This window comes from Rhineura floridana, chromosome 3 (assembly GCF_030035675.1).
Source record: "Rhineura floridana isolate rRhiFlo1 chromosome 3, rRhiFlo1.hap2, whole genome shotgun sequence".
Classification (NCBI taxonomy): domain Eukaryota; kingdom Metazoa; phylum Chordata; class Lepidosauria; order Squamata; family Rhineuridae; genus Rhineura; species Rhineura floridana.
This window is the reverse complement of record NC_084482.1, coordinates 190,239,901-190,258,003: the sequence shown is the minus strand read 5'-3', so window position 1 is coordinate 190,258,003 and position 18,103 is coordinate 190,239,901. Positions and strand designations below refer to the sequence as shown.

Below are 18,103 nucleotides of genomic sequence, written 5' to 3'. Positions count from 1 at the left end.
TAGATCTCTAAGTGATTTGCAATAGATCAGGAAGCATTCTGACTACCAATTGTTTAACAGTAGCAACAACAAATTAATTAGCATGCTGAAATTGAAGAAAACTTGTGAAGGAAGCCAGGGGAGACTTTTTGTGAGACAGAACTATGAGCTCAGTTCTGGTACTGAAAACTGGCCTCAACAAGAAATTCAACATTAAGCATCACCGGTCCATGCTATGGAACATTCTTCCTACAGAGATTCAACAGGCATCCCCACTTTTGACTTTCAGGCATCTCTTGAAGACTTTTTTGTGCTAACAGAGCTATGCAGCTGTTTAAAATGCTTTTTTTTTTAAGAAGCCAGTCATTTTCATGATTGTTTTGTATTCCTTTTAAATGTTTCTATGTTGCTGTACAACACTGCCCTGAAGTTTTTGAGAGGGTAGTATATAAATACTTTTAATAAATAAATAAATAAATTTCCTGGGCTGAGAATGTGCTCAGAGAATATGCCCTGTTCATTCATTCTAAGAGTATGTTGGGAGTCACTAATTTGCACCTGGCTACCGTAGGTATATCTCAAGTTTTAGTTAAAAACAAACCCAAAGTAGATTCTGCAAGCTTCAAGTCTGCCTGCCCCCTGGACTAGAGAGCAAAGGAGAAGGCCTGGAATTTGGTTACAGGATCTGTGTGGTGTAGCGGTTAGAGTATTGGACAGACTAGAACTAGAGAGGCTGAGGTTCAAATTCCTGCTCAGTCGTGAAGCTTTGTGGATGTACTCAGGGCAGTCGCATACACATGCAGCCTAACCTACCTCACTGGATTGTTTTGATAGTAAATGGGAGGGAGCCGTTTATGCCACCCTTAAAGATGGGGTAAAAATAGAGAATGTTTATCCAGAAACCAGTTCCAAAATCCAAAATTTAAATATTTGCTGGAGTTTACTGTTTTCTGTGTTACAGAGACTCCAATGTTGGAGGATGCCGATGAAGGTGGGATGAAGCTTTGGCACCTGGTGAAACCGACAGAGGAGCCTGAGCTGCCTAAACATCGGCGAGGGAGTGTTCGGGAGAGGGAGAGAGCCAAAGCTATTCCTGAAATCTATCTAACCCGCCTCCTTTCCATGAAGGTAAGAAAGGGACGCCCATGCTTTCTGGTCTCCTTCTCCCTGACCTCAATAACCTTTCAGGCTGCAACCCACAGTGGACCACCCTGTTCAGATCTTGTAAGTTCAGGTCTGTTGCTTCCTTTATGGAATTAATCCATCTCTTGTTTGGCCTTCCTCTTTTTCTACTCCCTTCTGTTTTTCCCAGCATTATTGTCTTTTCTAGTGAATCATGTCTTCTCCTGATGTGTCCAAAGTATGATAACCTCAGTTTCATCATTTTAGCTTCTAGTGACTGTTTCTGATTTAATTTGTTCTAACACCCAATTATTTGTCTTTTTTGCAGTCCATGGTATCCGCAAAGCTCTCCTCCAACACCACATTTCAAATGAGTTGATTTTTCTCTTAACCACTTTTTTCATTGTCCAACTTTCACATCTATACATAGAGATTGGGAATATCATGGTCTGAATGATCCTGACTTTAGTGTTCAGTGATACATCTTTGCATTTGAGGACCTTTTTTAGTTCTCTCATAGCTGCCCTCCCCAGTCCTAGCCTTCTTCTGATTTCTTGACTATTGTCTCCATTTTGGTTAATGACTGTGCCACGGTATTGATAATCCTTGACAAGTTCAATGTCCTTATTGTCAACTTTAAAGTTACATAAATCTTGTGTTGTCATTACTTTAGTCTTTTTGACATTCAGCTGTAGTCCTGCTTTTGTGCTTTCCTCTTTAACTTTCATCAGCATTCATTTCAAATCATTACTGGTTTCTGCTAGTAGTATGGTATTGTCTGAATATCTTAAATTATTGATATTTCTCCCTCCAGTTTTCACACCTCCTTCATCTTGGTCCAATCCCGCTTTTTGTATGATATGTTCTGCATATAGATTAAATAAATAGAGTGATAAAATACACCCCTGTCTCACACGCTTTCCGATTGGGAACCAGTCGGTTTCTCCATATTCTGTCCTTATAGTAGCCTCTTGTGCAGAGTATAGGTTGCGCATCAGGACAATCAGATGCTGTGGCACCCCCATTTCTTTTAAAACATTCCATAGTTTTTCATGATCTACACAGTCAAAGGCTTTGCTGTAGTCCATAAAGCACAGGGTGATTTTCTTCTGAAATTCCTTGGTCCGTTCCATTATCCAACGTATGCTTGCGATATGATCTCTAGTGCCTCTTCCCTTTCTAAATCCAGCTTCAACGTCTGGCATTTCTCGCTCCACATATGGTAAGAGCCTTTGTTGTAGAATCTTGAGCATTACTTTACTTGCATGGGATATTAAGGCAATAGTTCGATAATTGCTCTTAGCTTCTTCAACACGCTCACACATTAAGGTGTGCATCCTAAAGGGGATGGAAGTACTGGAAGTAGCAAGATTTAAATCTGAGTAAACATGCTCAGAATTGCACTGCCAGCCTGTGTGCTGTGACTTAGTGTCATCACGGACATTGTTGCATCATGGTAGCCTGTCCCATGATGCCATGCAGCACACACTTCCAAGTTTTGGGTAAAGAGACCCTCATAGGATATACACTTGGGAAAAGGAAATAATGGGAATGTACTTTTCTCGGTCATTTTACATTACTGTCAATTCTGATATATTTTATTAATTTATTTTTATTAATAATGTATTGATTACATTATGTAAGGGTGCACACTTTAATGTGGTGAGGGGGGGGGTTGAGACCATTGAAGAAGCTGAGAGCAATGCTCTCAGGAGTCTAGACCAAGAGGCTAGACGCCTAGCGGGGCCACCCAAGGTGGAATGGTCAAAGCTGAGACACCAGACTAAGATGCATCCAGACTCAGATGAAAGCAGTGGTAAACCACCTCTGAATACCTTTTACCAGAGCTTGGAAAAGTTACTTTTTTTAAACTACAACTCCCATCAGCCCCAGTCAGCATGGCCACTGGATTGGGCTGATGGGAGTTATAGTTCAAAAAAGTAACTTTTCCAAGCTCTGCCTTTTACCATGAAACCCTATGAATAGACTGTCCAAAATGCAACACAAGATAGTGCTGGAAGATAAGACCCCCAGGTCAGAAGGCACTCATCAAGCTACTGGGGAAGAACAAAGGACAAGTAGGAGTAGCGCTGTGACTAATGACGCAGCTGGGTCAAAGCCGAAAGGAAGCCCAGAGGCTGATGCATACAGATGCGAAAGGAGAGTCCGGAGTTGTACGACGCACACAATGGGAACATGGAATGTGAGAAGCATGAACCAGGGAAAGTTAGAAATTGTCAAGCAAGAAATGGAATATATCAACATTACAATACTTGGCATGAGTGAATGAAAATGGACGGGAATGGGACACTTTCAGTCAGGCAACTACAAAATATTTTATGCAGGAAATGGTAAATTAAGAAGAAAAGGAGTTTCTCTAATGTTGAGAAATTAAGAAGAAATGGGGTTGCTCTAATAGTGAAAAGTGATGTAGCAAAAGCAATTAGGAGCTATAATGCAAGATCTGAGTGTAGCTTTGGAATTTGGAAGAAACAAATTACCAGGAATAGATGGCATACCAATTGAGCTGCTACAAGTTACTGAGATGGAATCTGTCCAAATTTTAACAAAAATTTGTCAACAAATATGGAAAACTAAACAGTGGCTCATAGACTGGAAGCATTCAATATACATCCCAATTCCAAAGAAAGGGGACCCCAGGGAATGCAGTAATTATGAAACTATTGCCTTAATATCTAATGCAAGTATGTAATGCTCAAGATTCTACAACAAAGGCTCTTACCATATATGGAGAGAGAAATGCCAGATGTCCAAGCTGGATTTAGAAAGGGAAGAGGTACAAGAGAAAAAGAGGAAGACCAAATGAGATGAATTGATTCCATAAAGGAAGCCACAGACCTGAACTTGCAAAATCTGAACACGTTGGCTACCCCTGATGACAGAGAGCGTGCCAGTACACCAGCAAGATATGCAAGTTTATGGAACTCTTGACAGCTAGAAGACATGGAAGATCAATGACCAATATCACCATGGAACTTGTGAAGAGACAGAATCATCAGCCTAAATGCTGAGATTTTATATTTTATTTATTTTTACTTACTTGGTTAATTCTGGGGATTTCTCTCGTGTGTGTTATGATTTGTAACCTTGCCTTTTACAAAATTTATACAAATTAAAAAATTTTTACTGAAGGCTGGAAAAAGGTCACTGAGATATCAGTAGACTGCATGTGAATCAAAAGTTTGCCCACGTGAAGGCAGAATCCTGATTATGCACATCTGGAAAATTATCTAACAGGTGCATGCTCACAGGTACAGAAGTACCTGTCTGCATGTCCAGAACAGAAAAAGGTAACAGAGGACAAGGCAGGAGTGATTGAGGGGAGGCACAAAAAAACCAACCAACCTCCGGATACGCTCCCTCAAGCTGCGCCGGTGGTGTGGACATCAAATAAAGGAATAGCAATAAATATCCATGACTGAAAAAAAGAAAAGCATGGGAGCTAATGTGCCAAACATGTACACAAAGAAATTGAATTAGAACAACCCATTTGTAAAATAAGGCTCCTGCCTGGAAGCATCGCAGCCTCATTTTCCCTCAGGGCAAAGCTTAGTGTTCTATTTTGTTCCGTGATTGCTGGGGTGGGGGTCTTCATGCTATGCAGCAGTTGAGACAGCACATTGAAGCAGAAGACTGGAATGACCAGAGTCTCTTAAAGCTATGCCGCACTTAATTTTTCTGCTGAAAATCTTTTCCCCCTCCCCCCTGCTGTTTTTACCCCTGCTTGGGATAAGTACTCCTATTTTTTCCTTTGTGTGGATAAAAGCAGCTTGGAGGTATTAATTTTCAACAGAAAAACTGTGAGGGGGAAAGGTTGAGAGAAACCTTAACACCCACCTCACCGAGTCATCCACTTCAGATTGCAGTCTCAGCACCTTCATTGGGGAGAGCCGTAGCTCAGTGACGGAGCATCTGCTTTGCATGCAGAAGGTCCCAGGTTCAATCCGTTTCAATCCGGTTTTAGCCCGGTTTTGGCACTGAAACAGCCTTGGTCGCCCTGTATGATGACCTTTGTCAGGAGAGGGACAGAGGGAGTGTGACTCTGTTGATTCTCCTTGATCTCTCAGCGGCGTTTGATACCATCAACCATGGTATCCTTCTGGGGAGACTCTGGGAGTTGGGGGCACTGCTTGGCAGTGGCTCCGCTCCTACTTGGCGGATCGTCGCCAGAAGGTAGTACTTGGGGAACATTGCTCGACACCCTGGACTCTACATTGTGGAGTCCCTCATGGGTCGGTTTTGTCCCCAATGCTTTTTAACATCTACATGCAGCCTCTGGGTGCGGTCATCAGGAGTTTTGGAGTGCGTTGTCATCAGTATGCTGATGACACGCAGCTCTATTTCTCCTTTTCATCTTCTTCAGGTGAGGCTGTTGATGTGCTGAACCGTTGCCTGACCGCGATAACGGACTGGATGAGAGCTAATAAACTGAGACTCAATCCAGACAAGACTGAGACACTGTTGGTGAGTGCCTTCCCTGCCCAGATGGTGGATGTTTATCCTGTTCTAGATGGGGTTACACTCCCCTTGAAGGAACAGGTTCGTAGTTTGGGGGTTCTTTTCGATCCTTCCTTGTCTCTCGAGGCTCAAGTGGCCTCGATGGCACGGAACGCGTTCTACCACCTTCGGCTGGTAGCCCAGCTACGCCCCTATCTGGACAGGGACGACCTCGCCTCAGTTGTTCATGCTCTGGTAACTTCTAGATTGGATTACTGTAATGCGCTCTACGTAGGGCTGCCCTTGAAGACAGTTCGGAAACTTCAGCTAGTGCAAAACACAGCAGCCAGACTATTGACGAGGACCAGCCGGTCTGCGCATATAACACCTGTTCTGGCCCGTTTGCACTGGCTACCTATTTGTTTCCGGGCCAGATTCAAGGTGCTGGTTTTGACCTATAAAGCCTTATATGGCGTGGGACCGCAATACCTTGTGGAACGCCTCTCCCGCTACGAACCTACCCGGTCACTTCGCTCAGCATCTAAGGCCCTCCTCCGGGTACCAACTCACCGAGAAGCCCAGAGGACAGTTACTAGATCTAGGGCCTTTTCTGTAGTGGCCCCCGAATTGTGGAACAGCCTCCCCGAAGAGGTACGCCTGGCGCCTACGTTACTATCATTCCGGCGCCAGGTTAAGACCTAGCTATGCTCCCAGGCATTTTAATGTTTAATGTTCATAACTTTTAAACTTTTAAACTTTTATATTTTGTTTAATATATTATTTTGTTTTGTTGCTTGTGTTATCGTTTGTAATCTGATTTTACTGTGTTATTTTTGTATTTTAACCTTTTTGTACACCGCCCAGAGAGCTACTTGCTATGGGCGGTTTATAAATGAAACAAATAAATAAATAAATAAAATCCCCGGCATCCCCGGGTTGGGCTGAGAGAGTCCCCTGCCTGAAACCCTGGATAGCCACTGCCAGTCAGTGTAGACAGTACTGAGCTAGATGGACCAACGGTCTGTCTCAGTATAAGGCAGCTTCCTATTGTATGTTCCTATTGTTTAAATAACAGAGTGGGAAAGTCTTCCACCCCAAACAATGACAGAAATCTACGTAACCTTTAGTTCTCCCCTCAGGCTGTGTCCAGCTCCATATTGGAAGACTGCTGTAGATTTTTCGTCATGGCTTTTCTCTCTCTGCCTGGTTTTGCTTGCAGGGGACACTGCAGAAGTTTGTGGACGACTTGTTCCAAGTGATCCTCAGTACCTCCCGCCCTGTCCCCCTGGCTGTGAAGTATTTCTTTGACCTGCTGGATGAGCAAGCGCTGAGCCATGGGATTACAGACCCAGAGACAATCCATATCTGGAAGACAAACAGGTCTGTAAGCCAAGCTGCTGCCTAGCACCTCCTAAAAGCAGAGTGTCTCCTTGGTGTCCTCCACTACTGTGCTCCTCCTCCCTGTGCAGACCTTTGCTCCCTCTGAGAGGGATAGCAGTGCACCAGCCAGAGCACAGAGACCTTGGGAGGTTAGCAAGGACAAGAGGGAGGTGGAAAAGGAAGGTTTACAGCAAGGGTATGGGGAACCTGTGGCTCTCGGGTGATGTTGGGCTGTGACTCCCATCAACCCCAACCAGCACAGCTAACGTTCAGAGATGATGCGAGTTGGAGTCCAGCAACATCTTGAGGGCCACGCAGTCCACACTCCTGGTTTAAAAGAAGATGTAGAGGCCAGAGCCAGTGGCTGAAGATTTAGGGAGGATGGATGTGTGACCAGGGGAGATGGTGGAGGAAGAAGACATAGAGGAAAGAGCAGTGCAGTGAAGAAGGGAGACCATGAGGGGGTAAGACTGGAAGCAGGTCAGGGTATTGGTACCGGCAGTAGAGATGTGCAGACGCTAGTCAAGCCCAGGAAAGCTGGCTAGAGCTCAGTTTCATGCCCTCTTCCCTGGTAGAAAACCAGCAACTTTAGGAAAAATTAGGAAAACTATCGCTCGAAGTCCAAAGGGGAGGTGGGATTCTGAGCCTTAGGCATAAGACAAAGGACTCCATGCTGTCAGGGCCTCCATACTTGCTACTGCAGAAAGCAATAAAGTATGTTGCTTCTAAGGCCCAACTGGGTGAGTGTTTGTTTGCAAGTGTGGGATCTTGTGGAGTAGAGCTACCCCTGGCAAGCACTGAGGACACAATCCCCATTTTACAGGCTGGGAAATTGAGGCTCAGGGGACATAACCTGCCAAAAACATTCTGATATGTTTTTGGCTTTGCAGGTTTCCCAGGCCCAAAGCAAACCATCTAAAGAGGTGACTCTTAGTGCAGCAGCAGTAGGAACTTTTCTTCTAAGACTAATATCGGAGGATGTGTGTGGATTTTTGCCAGAATTAAACCTTCCTCCTCATCTGCTGCAGTCCCAATGAAAATAGGGCAAGACAGGCTGATGCGCTGCCTAATCATGTGTTTAGCTTCACTTCTGGTTTGGCCAACACTTCGCTGGACTACCCTAGTTCAGCTCCTGCTCCCAAAGCACTTCACCTGTAGAACTCCCAGCACATGCCAGCACATTGATCTTTTCCTCATCTCTCTACAGCCTGCCCCTGAGGTTCTGGATCAACATCATTAAGAACCCCCAGTTTGTATTTGATGTGCAAACATCTGATAACGTGGATGCTGTTCTCCTGGTCATTGCTCAGACCTTTATGGATTCCTGTACCATCGCTGACCACAAGCTGGGTCGGGTAAGCCTGGAAGGGCATGGGTGGATGCCTTGGGTTTATGCTCTGTCTGTGGTTGAAGAATGTGGTAGCCATCTACTTTCCAGACCATCATTTTCTGGTGCAATTAAAGTGTGGCATTTGTTCCCATTTGTTGCAGAGGGTCCACACATTTTTCTCAAGGCAGCACCTTCTGTTTGGGGTGTATTATCTTTCCTCTGCACATAACACCCCAGTGCTTTCTTCCTCAGCAAATGATGTTCTGTCCAGCACTACTGCAACTTGTCACGCGGAATAAGTTTGTGCATCTCTTGGCTAGTAGTTGTGATGAGAAAGATGACAAGGGATACAACTTTTTTGTTGTGTTACAGTGTCTCTGTTGTCTTTCAGTAGAGCAGGGGAAGGGCCATAGCTCAGTGGCAGAGCATCTGCCTTGCATGCAGTCTCAAGTTCAACCCCTGGCATCTCCAGATAGGACTGGGAGAAACCCCTGCCGGAAACCCTGGAGAGCCGCTGCCAGTCAGTGTGGACAGTACTGAACTAGATGGACCAGTGGCCTGGCTCAGTATAAGGCAGCTTCCTGTGCTCCTTTCTGCATTTTATAGGGCACACTATTACAGTGTGAAAGCAGAGATCTCGCCCAACAATTTATTTATTTTTTTCAGGGAGGGAGGATAAAATAGGAGGCATCCTCTCTGCCGGTTCCTGTCTGGTCTGGTGTGGTCTCCTTGCTCTTTCGAGTCAGAATGGCTCCCCATACCAATTTTTCACTTTCCAACTCTCATTCAGCAGCTTACTTGTCAGTCACTGTGTACACCATACAGTGCTTAGAGCAGGCTTTCCCAACATGGTGCCCTCCGGATGTTTTGAACTGCAACTTCCATCATCCCTGACCATTTGGCCATGCTGGGAGTCTGACGGGAGGACACTAGGTTAGGGAAAGCCAGTTTAGAATCAGAAGAGTTGGATGATACCTCAAAGGTCATCTAGTACAATACCCTGTTGATTCAGGAAGTCTGCTGCTAGAGCATCCCTGATTAATGGCTATCCAACCTTTGCTTAAAATTAACAAAGGAAAACCCACCATATTTTGAGGCAGTCTGTTCCACTATGGAACAGGTCTTACCAGCCTTCCTAATGTTTAGTCAAAATCCCCTTCTGTGTAATTTTGAACATGTTGATTAGGGCCCTACCTCTGGAGCAAAATACATCTCCTTCATTTATGTTAACAGCCCTTCAGATATTTGAAAATGGCTATTGTGTCACCTCTCAGTTGCACCTCCTCCAGCCTAAACTGACCCAAATCTTTTGAACTTTCCTCTTAGGAATGCATGCCTTGCTGCCAATTATGTCGCAACTGAGATGGCCCTTGGCCCCAATAGAAATGTCAGGATGATAGTACCCCTCACAGGAATGAACCTAGCTAGGGCTGGCTGCATCTGCCCCACACATCCACAGATTTTCTGGAAACTGGCACCGAGCATAGGAAGTTATGTAGTGTAATTCTGAAATGCATGGCCAGTTTCTGGACAAGGCTCCTGAACCTAAAGGAGGGCTGTGAATACATATGGGGCATCTGTATTCTCTGTTCTTTTCCTCCCTATCCCCTCCAACTCGACAGGGGTGCTAATAGTTATTACACCTAAAATGTGCTGGGCATTGTTACTAATGTTTTGCTCCCTTTGTGGCATTTCCAGGATTCCCCCATTAACAAGCTGCTCTATGCCCGTGACATTCCACGCTACAAGCAGATGGTGGAAAGGTAAGGAGGAGGATCAGAGGGCAAGCTGGGTGTGCCAAGAGAAGAAAACTGGGTGGAAAAATAAATAACAAATATTTCCACCCTGTAGGTACTATGCAGATATCCGCCAAACCATCTCTGCGAGCGACCAGGAGATGAATTCTGCCCTGGCTGAACTATCACGGGTAAGAAGCCTCCTAGCTACATCACTGTCTCCTTTTTAAAAAAATGTTTATTGCCCTGGGCCAAGACATTTATAGGTGCCTTCCTTTCTGAATCTAGCAGTAGAGTTTTATTCATTTATTAATTGATTTATATCCCACCCTTCCTCCCAGCAGGGAGGGCAGGGCGACAAACAAAAGCGCTAAAAACACTTTAAAACATCATAAAAGCAGACATTAAAATATATTAAAACAAAACAACTTTAAAAACATTTTTTTAAAAGCTTTGAAGACATTTTTTTTTAAATGTTAAAACATACTGTTTAAAAAACAAAAAAGGTTTAAAAGCATATTAAAAAGCAGTTATAAAAAGCAGTTCCAACACAGAAGCAGACAGGGATAAGGTCTCAAAAGGCTTGTTGAAAGAGGAAGGTTTCTAGATCAGGATGCATAATGGAGAGTGTATTAGGTTGTCCTCTGCTACCCTTGTGTTTTGTTGTAGACATACATCATGCCTCATGATCCTCCCTTGCCACCTTCCACGTATATGGGGCTTTCAACTCCCATGTGCCAACACAGCCAGGGCAGAGGTTACTGCAAGGGAAATAAAGATTAGCATGTGCGCATTGGGGGTAGGGATAGAGGAGGAATTCAATTTAGTTTGCATTTAAAGCTGAATCTATTAAATTTATACTTCCTGAAACAAGATGAGAACCAAAACACAGCCGTCCTTTGAAATTCACACTTATCTGAGTTTTGCATTGCAGTTCTGCAACCAGCGAAGGTTTACAAAAAAATAGGGGAAAGTGTATATAAAAATGAATATATTAGTGAAAATAACCTATAAACATGCATTATATTAGGAGAAATTGGTGGCAGAAATGTGTACATTAGTCAAAACTGCATACAAAAAATCTTCCAGTTAAAAGGATCAGATAGATGTTTTTAAAGATTTTTTAAAGATGTTTTGTTTTAATATGTTTTAATATATTTTTAAATATATTTTGTTTTGATATATTTTAAAGTCTGTTTTTAAGATGTTTTAGAGTGTTTTTAGTTTTGTTTGCTGCCCTGGGCTCCTCATGGGAGGAAGGGCAGGATACTAATTTAGTAAGTGATAATAATAGTAGCAAGTGACGGGAAAGGCTTCAAAGGAGACCTTGGAGAGCTCCTTCCGGTCAGAGCAGACAACGCTGGGCTAGATGAACGCATTGCCTGACCTAGCATTTAAGTCATGTGCCTATGCTGCAGAGAGTTAGGCACCATGGAATGATCCCATGGTTCCTTCGCCATGTTGCCAGCCCAGTTTTCAGCTCAGCCCACCACAAAACAATTGAAAGAAACTCGGGGGGAGGGGAGGGAGGAGAGAGGTTGGCTGTCTTGGTGACAATTGCCGGTTCTCTCTTGGTTACAGAATTACTCAGGTGACCTCAATTCCTTGGTGGCTCTGCATGAACTCTACAAGTACATCAACAAGTACTACGACCAGGTAAGTATGGTCCATAATTGCTCTCCTTTAAGTTTGCCTTTTGTAGGCTACTGAGGAACCCCATTAGCTTGGACCATCCAGTGGTTTATCTTGCAGTTCCCACCCACTCATTGTGGTAATGACTACTCTGCGTGGGCCAATATAATAGATAGCTGCCTTCCATAACCTCTACATTTACATTTAATTCCACCCCGCTTACACTTCCCTGTTTTTTTAAACTATCCTTTCAGCCACATTATGGGCTCTATTGGCTCCATTCTGCATTTTAACTTGGTCCCCAAACTTCATTGCAAGAGATGGTTCATCCGACTCAATTTCTGTAGTATGTTTTGGGTTTTTTGTTTTTTTCTTACTACTAATCCAATGGCATGACCAAAGCACAAAAAGTAGAATTGCAGACATTGAGTGAATCTAAATTGGGGGGGGGGTCTCTACTGACAGTAGAAACCCCTAACCCTTGCCAAAAATAATTGGAGAGTTAGAACAACCTTGTGCCTCCCCCTGAACCCAAACAATTGGCAGTGGAGAGGATTGAACATGTGGCCTGGCAGGGAATGTCTTTGCAGCAGAGAGCAGTGTACAGGTCTGAACCCACAGCCCACTGGGGACTACCTACTTCCTTTTCATCAGCCTGAGCTTAAAGGGTTGCCTGGGCAGACAAAGGATCTGGGGGGGAGGATTGGACTGGGAGGCTGCGAGACATGTTGTGTGTCCCTGCTCAAAGGATTGTTGTGGTGATTGTCCTTTGGCCACTGAAAGGATGATGGGGAGAGAGGAAACTGGGAATTAATTTCATGGTGGGGCAGGGAGGGGGGAGAATGAATCAAGTTGGTCTCATAAGAACATAGGAACATATGAAGAGCCTGTTGGATCAGGGCAGTGGTCCATCTACTCCAACATCCTATTCTCACAGTGGCCAACAAGATGCCCATGGGAACCCCCCAATAGGACCTGAGTGCAAGAGCACTTTCCCCTCCTGCTGCTTCCAGAACTGGTTTTCAGAAGCATACTGCCTCAGACCTCAAGGAGAAAGCATTCTGCCACCAGGGTGCCAGTACCACAAAGGCCCTGTTTCTACTGAATGCCAGCCCTGCATCAGGCAAGGAAGGCACCTGGAGCAGGAACCCACCTATAGATCTTAAGGCCCGGGGAGGTTTATATTAAGCTATTAATTGAGATTTTGGGCTCTAGCAATACATGAACCAAGCCTTCTGAGGCTTCCTCAATATGCAAAGCATTCACTGCCGCAATGGTGAAGGTGATCATTGGCTAACAGCTCTGAGTCTCCCCACAGATCATTACTGCCCTGGAGGAGGACCCGACAGCACAGAAGATGCAGCTGGGCTACCGCTTGCAGCAGATCGCCGCAGCCGTAGAGAACAAAGTCACAGACTTGTGATGTGCGCAGGGGGACAGTCAGCCAGAGAAGAGGCAGATAGCACCTGCTGCAGCCAAGTCCCGGCGCTCCACATTGAAGTGGAGAGAAGCAGCAGCAGATCAGGAAATGCCAAGGGCAAAGGGGCCAAGTGTGCCAGAGGACTTCCTTTTTTTTCCTTTTTTTTTTTTTACAGACTTAATAATAATGATAATGAACTTTAGGGAAGAGTCTCTCTAAGCAGAACCTGGGCTCTTCCAGTAGAGCTTGAGCCGAGTGGCCAGGTGTTATGAATGTGCCAAGGGGGTTAGACTAGTGGAGCTGTGGGGGGGGATGCTGGGTCTTTGCCTCCCTGCCGCACAGATTGAAGCCACCAAAAAGAAAAGCACAAGTGCAGGGGCCTGAATCTGTGTGAGTTCCTCCAGACTTTGTTGGGCCCTGAAAGAGAACATCCCAGTGCCTAAGCAAGGGAAAAACCCCTTGGGGGTACCTGTTGTGGATCCAGTGATGCCCTTCTCTTTCTCTGCGAGCACCAGGGCTTCAGAACAGGTGGAGACATGCCCAGAGGAGACCAGCTGAGGAAGGACGGGCCAGCTGACAACTTGAAAAGTGCCGACACTCACTGATTTCCGGCCAGCAAGCACCCAGCCAAAAATACCTGGAACGTGGAGGAGCCTGTGCCTGCCTTCCTCACCCACAACCTGGCCGTGGTGTTCCTTGCAGCCCCACTGGGTGTGCATTTCTTCAGCTGCTGCTTCAAGCACAGAGCCTGCCCTGCTCCCGCCTCCCGCTTGCTGCTGCTCTGAATCGGACCTGTAACTGTAGCACTGCGGCGAGGGGGATGTCTTTAAAGCGCTTCAGAGTTTTAACTCTTTCTCCTCCCCTCCCCCTACCTCTTTTCAGTTAGCACTTTTCCTCAAGTGAGCGTCCTCTTTCATGGAGTTACTCCGTCTCAGACTGTTGCTTTACTCTGTCCCCCACAGGGTCTTTCCTAGTTCTGCCAGAAGTGGTTCTGAATTTTTACAAAACCAATTGGTTGTGCCTCTGGCTTCCTCCAAGGCCAGTTGTGGCGCCTTTTGCTCTTTCTCTGCGTGTGGTTTGGTTGCCAATGTTTCACTGGCCCCTCCTCCTGTGTCTTTGAGGGCCACTTGATCTACAGCAGCAATGGCTAACCTTTGTCCCTCTAGGTGTTGCTGAATGACAACTCCCATTGTCCCTGACCATTGGCCATGCTGGCTGGAGCTGATGGGAGTTGGGTCACTTCCAGACAACTTGTTTCTTGAGCAGTCGTCCTGATATGTTTGCACAAAGTTTGTGGTTAGGTTAGACGACACGAGCTATTTACTGAGCATTCATTCCAATTCATTTGCCAGAAGGTTAGATGCTGCTGCATCAAGGAAGCATCGTTCCACACTTTACAGTGAATTTTCCTGTCACTTTCCTTATTGCAAAAAGACCATTTTGGGGGAGCTGTGAGTTTCTAGTGCTAGAGAGCACCAAATCAACTTTAATTGCACAGAATGACTTGCCGGTATGTGAATCCCACCCAAAATAGCAAGTCTGAAAGCGCCCTTGTGACCCTCGCGATGTTGCTAGAGTCCAAGTTCTTCATCCTTGATCTTCAGTTATGCCCACGGCATGAAAAGCATGACCTGCTAATCCCTGTAGCTTTAAACTGTTGTTAATAGGCAGATGAGCAAGCCAAGTGGGGTTCTTTTCTAGTCATTTGGCAATTATACCTTCTAGCTTAGCTGAAATTGAACTCAAACTATCAGTTGAAGCACTTCCTAACAGAAAAAACCTGGTTGTGATGTGTTCACACTAACGTACCTGGTTCCTTTTCTCTTTGTCCCTTCATATCCCTGTAATGTTAGTGCTGCCCCTTGTACGTTTGCAGCCCACACAAAACAGCACTGCTGCGCCCCAGTCACAAGCAGATCCAGGGGCAAGCAACATGTCAGTCTGCCACTTGACATCACAGCTCTGGTCCTTGCAAGCCATCGGTTTGGATTGCTGCCTTTTTTTCATCCATCTTTTAACAGCTGCATGGCAGGCAGATTTTCAAGAGGCAAGCTTTCCGCTGTTGCACCCCACCATCCCCCAGCAGCAAAACAGAAGAGGCAACACATTTTTATTGGACTCGGTTCTGTTGCAGGTATAGGTCAGCTTTTTCTTAGTTCTACTTTTTAGAATTCTTCAGCAAGCCTCACGAAGTTTTGTGTAATTTTAAAAGGTTGCACGTGCCAGGATCAAAACAGGTTGACAAGGGCCAAACAAACTAAGCATGTTGTCGGAGGTCCATGAATAAGATATCTGCACTCTTGTTTAAATTTAAAAGCAGGTGCAGCATGGGAGGGGGGATTCAACTCAGAGTCACAGTGCTGGGGAAAGGTTATGAGACTTACTCCTCTGTGCCATTTTCCCTGATTTTGAATCCCTCCCCAAAGCTGCTGTTTGCCCTGTGGCAAGTGCACATCTGGGTACCATATAGGTGCTTACTTGCCTATATTCTCTTGCAGGACAAATAAATACCTGCTTCAGAGGAGGGGGATTTACACTGAGGACATGGCACAGGGGTGAAAAGGTTATCTACCTCCCAGCACCAAAGCCCTAGTTCAAATCACCCATTCTCCTCCCTGACAGTTTTGACTTTTTAAAGAATAAATGAAGGTGATCCTGGTCATGGATCTCCCCTGCATCATGCCAAATTCAAATGTTGGGGCCTACTGGAGGATGGTGTAACACAGACACTAAGGAGAGCATCTGTTACCAGTATGAACAGTGCTGGTTTAAATCTCAGCCTAGCCGTAAACTCATCGGGTGCCTTAATTCAGCCATTTACCTCTCAGCCTCCTGTTTACAATATGGGGAATACTTATACTGGTTTACCTTACATACTAGAGAGCCAGTGTGGTGCAGTGGTTAAGGTGTTGGACTACGACCTGGGAGACCAGGGTTCGAATCCCCACACAGCCATGAAGCTCACTTGGGCCACTGCCTCTCAGCCTCAGAGGGAGGCAATGGTAACCCACCTCTGCATACCGCCTACCATGAAAACCCTCTTCATAGGGTCGCCATAAGTCGGGATCGACTTGTAGGCAGTCCATTTCATTTTTCACAGCCTTCTAAGGCAGCCTATTTCCATTTGCCTTACATACTAGTTTTGAGGATTACTGAGATTGCGTGTGTGATGCATGTAGGGAAAAAGCTGTATTGCTTTCCCGTCTGGTGCCCTCCAGAAGTTTTGGTCTACAAATCCCATGAGCCCTGGCCAACGTAGCTGCCTAGTCTTCATATATATATTTCCTTCCACCAATTATCTCAGCAACAACTAAGGAAGGTGGAGCTCCTGTGCCTCTTTACGCCTTCACTTCTCCCCTGTCCTGTTGCATACCTTCCTGACCCACTGACTGTGGATCAGTGCAAAGTGCTGTATGCTCTCGCAACAAGCAAAAGGAAAAGGAATGCAAGCAGAGGTAGGATTGCTAACTTTTTTTTTTTAACCGGCCTCTGTTGTGTATTTTTAACACCAGTCAGATCTGCAGGCACTGGTAGGTGACCATGCTTATTGGGGCAGCAGAATTAAATATATCCCTATGCCATGAAAAACTTCATCTGCTGATTTCTGCAAATCAAAAACGCTGTTGAAGAAAGAACAGCAAGCCAGACCGTTGTTTTTTTCTGGTCAGCTGGCAATCCTAAGGACAAAATGCTCCCCCTCTCAGTTGTTGGGCTGTTTAAAAGAGAGGAGCCAGTTCCCTAGGTAACAGCTTGGCAATTCTATCCCCAACAGATTTCACTGCGTCCTAAATAGTAGTAGGAACTTCTACAATGGGGGGTAAATTCTTTAGAAAGCAACTTCTAATGGCAGGTGCAATAGCTCAGTGACAGAGCATCTGCCTTGTATGCAGAAGGCCCCACGTTCAATACCCGTCATCTCCAGGTACAGCTGGGACTGTCCCTTGCCTGAAACTCTGGAGGGCTGCTGCCAGTCAGTATAGACAATACTGAGTGCTAAATGGACCAGTGGCTTGACTCAGTTATATTTCCTATTTGGGGAGAAGGGCTGCCCAACTGGGGGTGGTGGTCTGTCTTTGTTTCTTTTCTGGTTTCTTGCAATTTTTGGCATTCAGCACCCTGCTTTCCTTTCTTTGCATTCTGGGCCTGCTCCCTAAAAGTGCTCTCTCAATTGATTAGTAGTAATTAATTCTCCAATCTGGAAAGCTTGACGGACAAACCAGCCAGCGTGTTGTTTTTTGTTGTTCTATAGTATAATGTTATTGTAGATACTGTTCTGAGCAAAGTAGGAATTTTATCATAAAATGAGAAGTTTTGTCTGTAAATAATCAGTTTAGATCCCAGATGACTTTATTACAGAGCAAAATTCTTACACGGTAATTCAATAAACTTTAATATACAACACAGAACAGGGCTCCGGCTTCTGGTTTCTTATGTCGGTGGCTTCCTGAATGGTGCATTAAGACCCACCACTGCAATACATGGGAAGTCTGGTTCCCATATTTTAAAAAGCTGGCTCTATTCCTGTGCTTTTTAACAGCAGATGGATACAGAAATTTAGAAGCTGATTTTTTCCTAGCATTTATTTCGGTGCTGATAAGAAACACCTCATCAGCTGAATTTCTGTGTCAAGACTGCTATTAAAAACCACAGGATCAAAGCCAGTAAATGAAAAAATGGCAACCTGAATGGGAGAAGGCCACCAACCAAGATGATGGCCTGGAAGAACTACTGCTTTCACTTATTGTGACTATTAAGAGCGTAAGAAGAGCCCTACTCCGCACCCTGCCTAGGGGAAGCCAGCAAGCAGGTCCTGAGCACAACAGTACTCTCCCACCTGTGATTCCCAGCAATTAGTATTCAGAAGCATACTGCCTCTGATACTGGAGGTACCACATAGCCATTGTAGCTAGTAGCCAACTTGAATCACTTTAGAAGAGTATTAGATGAATTCTTGGAGGATAAGGCTATGTGCTATGTCCAGTGTTGGAGGCAGTGTGCCTCTAAATGCCAGTTGTTGGGAACTGCAGATGGGAAGAGTGGCTGTCA

At 45.1% G+C, this 18,103-nt stretch overlaps 1 protein-coding gene across 14 annotated transcripts in view; it reads left to right on the top strand.

The window, feature by feature from the left end:
• Positions 1–17,463, top strand: part of PLXNB1 (plexin B1) — a 172,903-nt gene extending 155,440 nt beyond the window's left edge. For all 14 annotated transcript variants that reach the window (XM_061618928.1, XM_061618926.1, XM_061618921.1 and 11 more), the window contains 7 exons: positions 941–1,107; positions 6,779–6,939; positions 8,147–8,294; positions 9,968–10,032; positions 10,121–10,196; positions 11,587–11,661; positions 12,956–17,463. In XM_061618928.1, the coding sequence (XP_061474912.1) occupies positions 941–1,107; positions 6,779–6,939; positions 8,147–8,294; positions 9,968–10,032; positions 10,121–10,196; positions 11,587–11,661; positions 12,956–13,060 (797 nt within the window). In that variant the 3' untranslated portion in view covers positions 13,061–17,463. The remainder of the gene's footprint in view (positions 1–940; positions 1,108–6,778; positions 6,940–8,146; positions 8,295–9,967; positions 10,033–10,120; positions 10,197–11,586; positions 11,662–12,955) is intronic.
• The last annotated feature ends 640 nt before the right edge of the window (positions 17,464–18,103 follow it).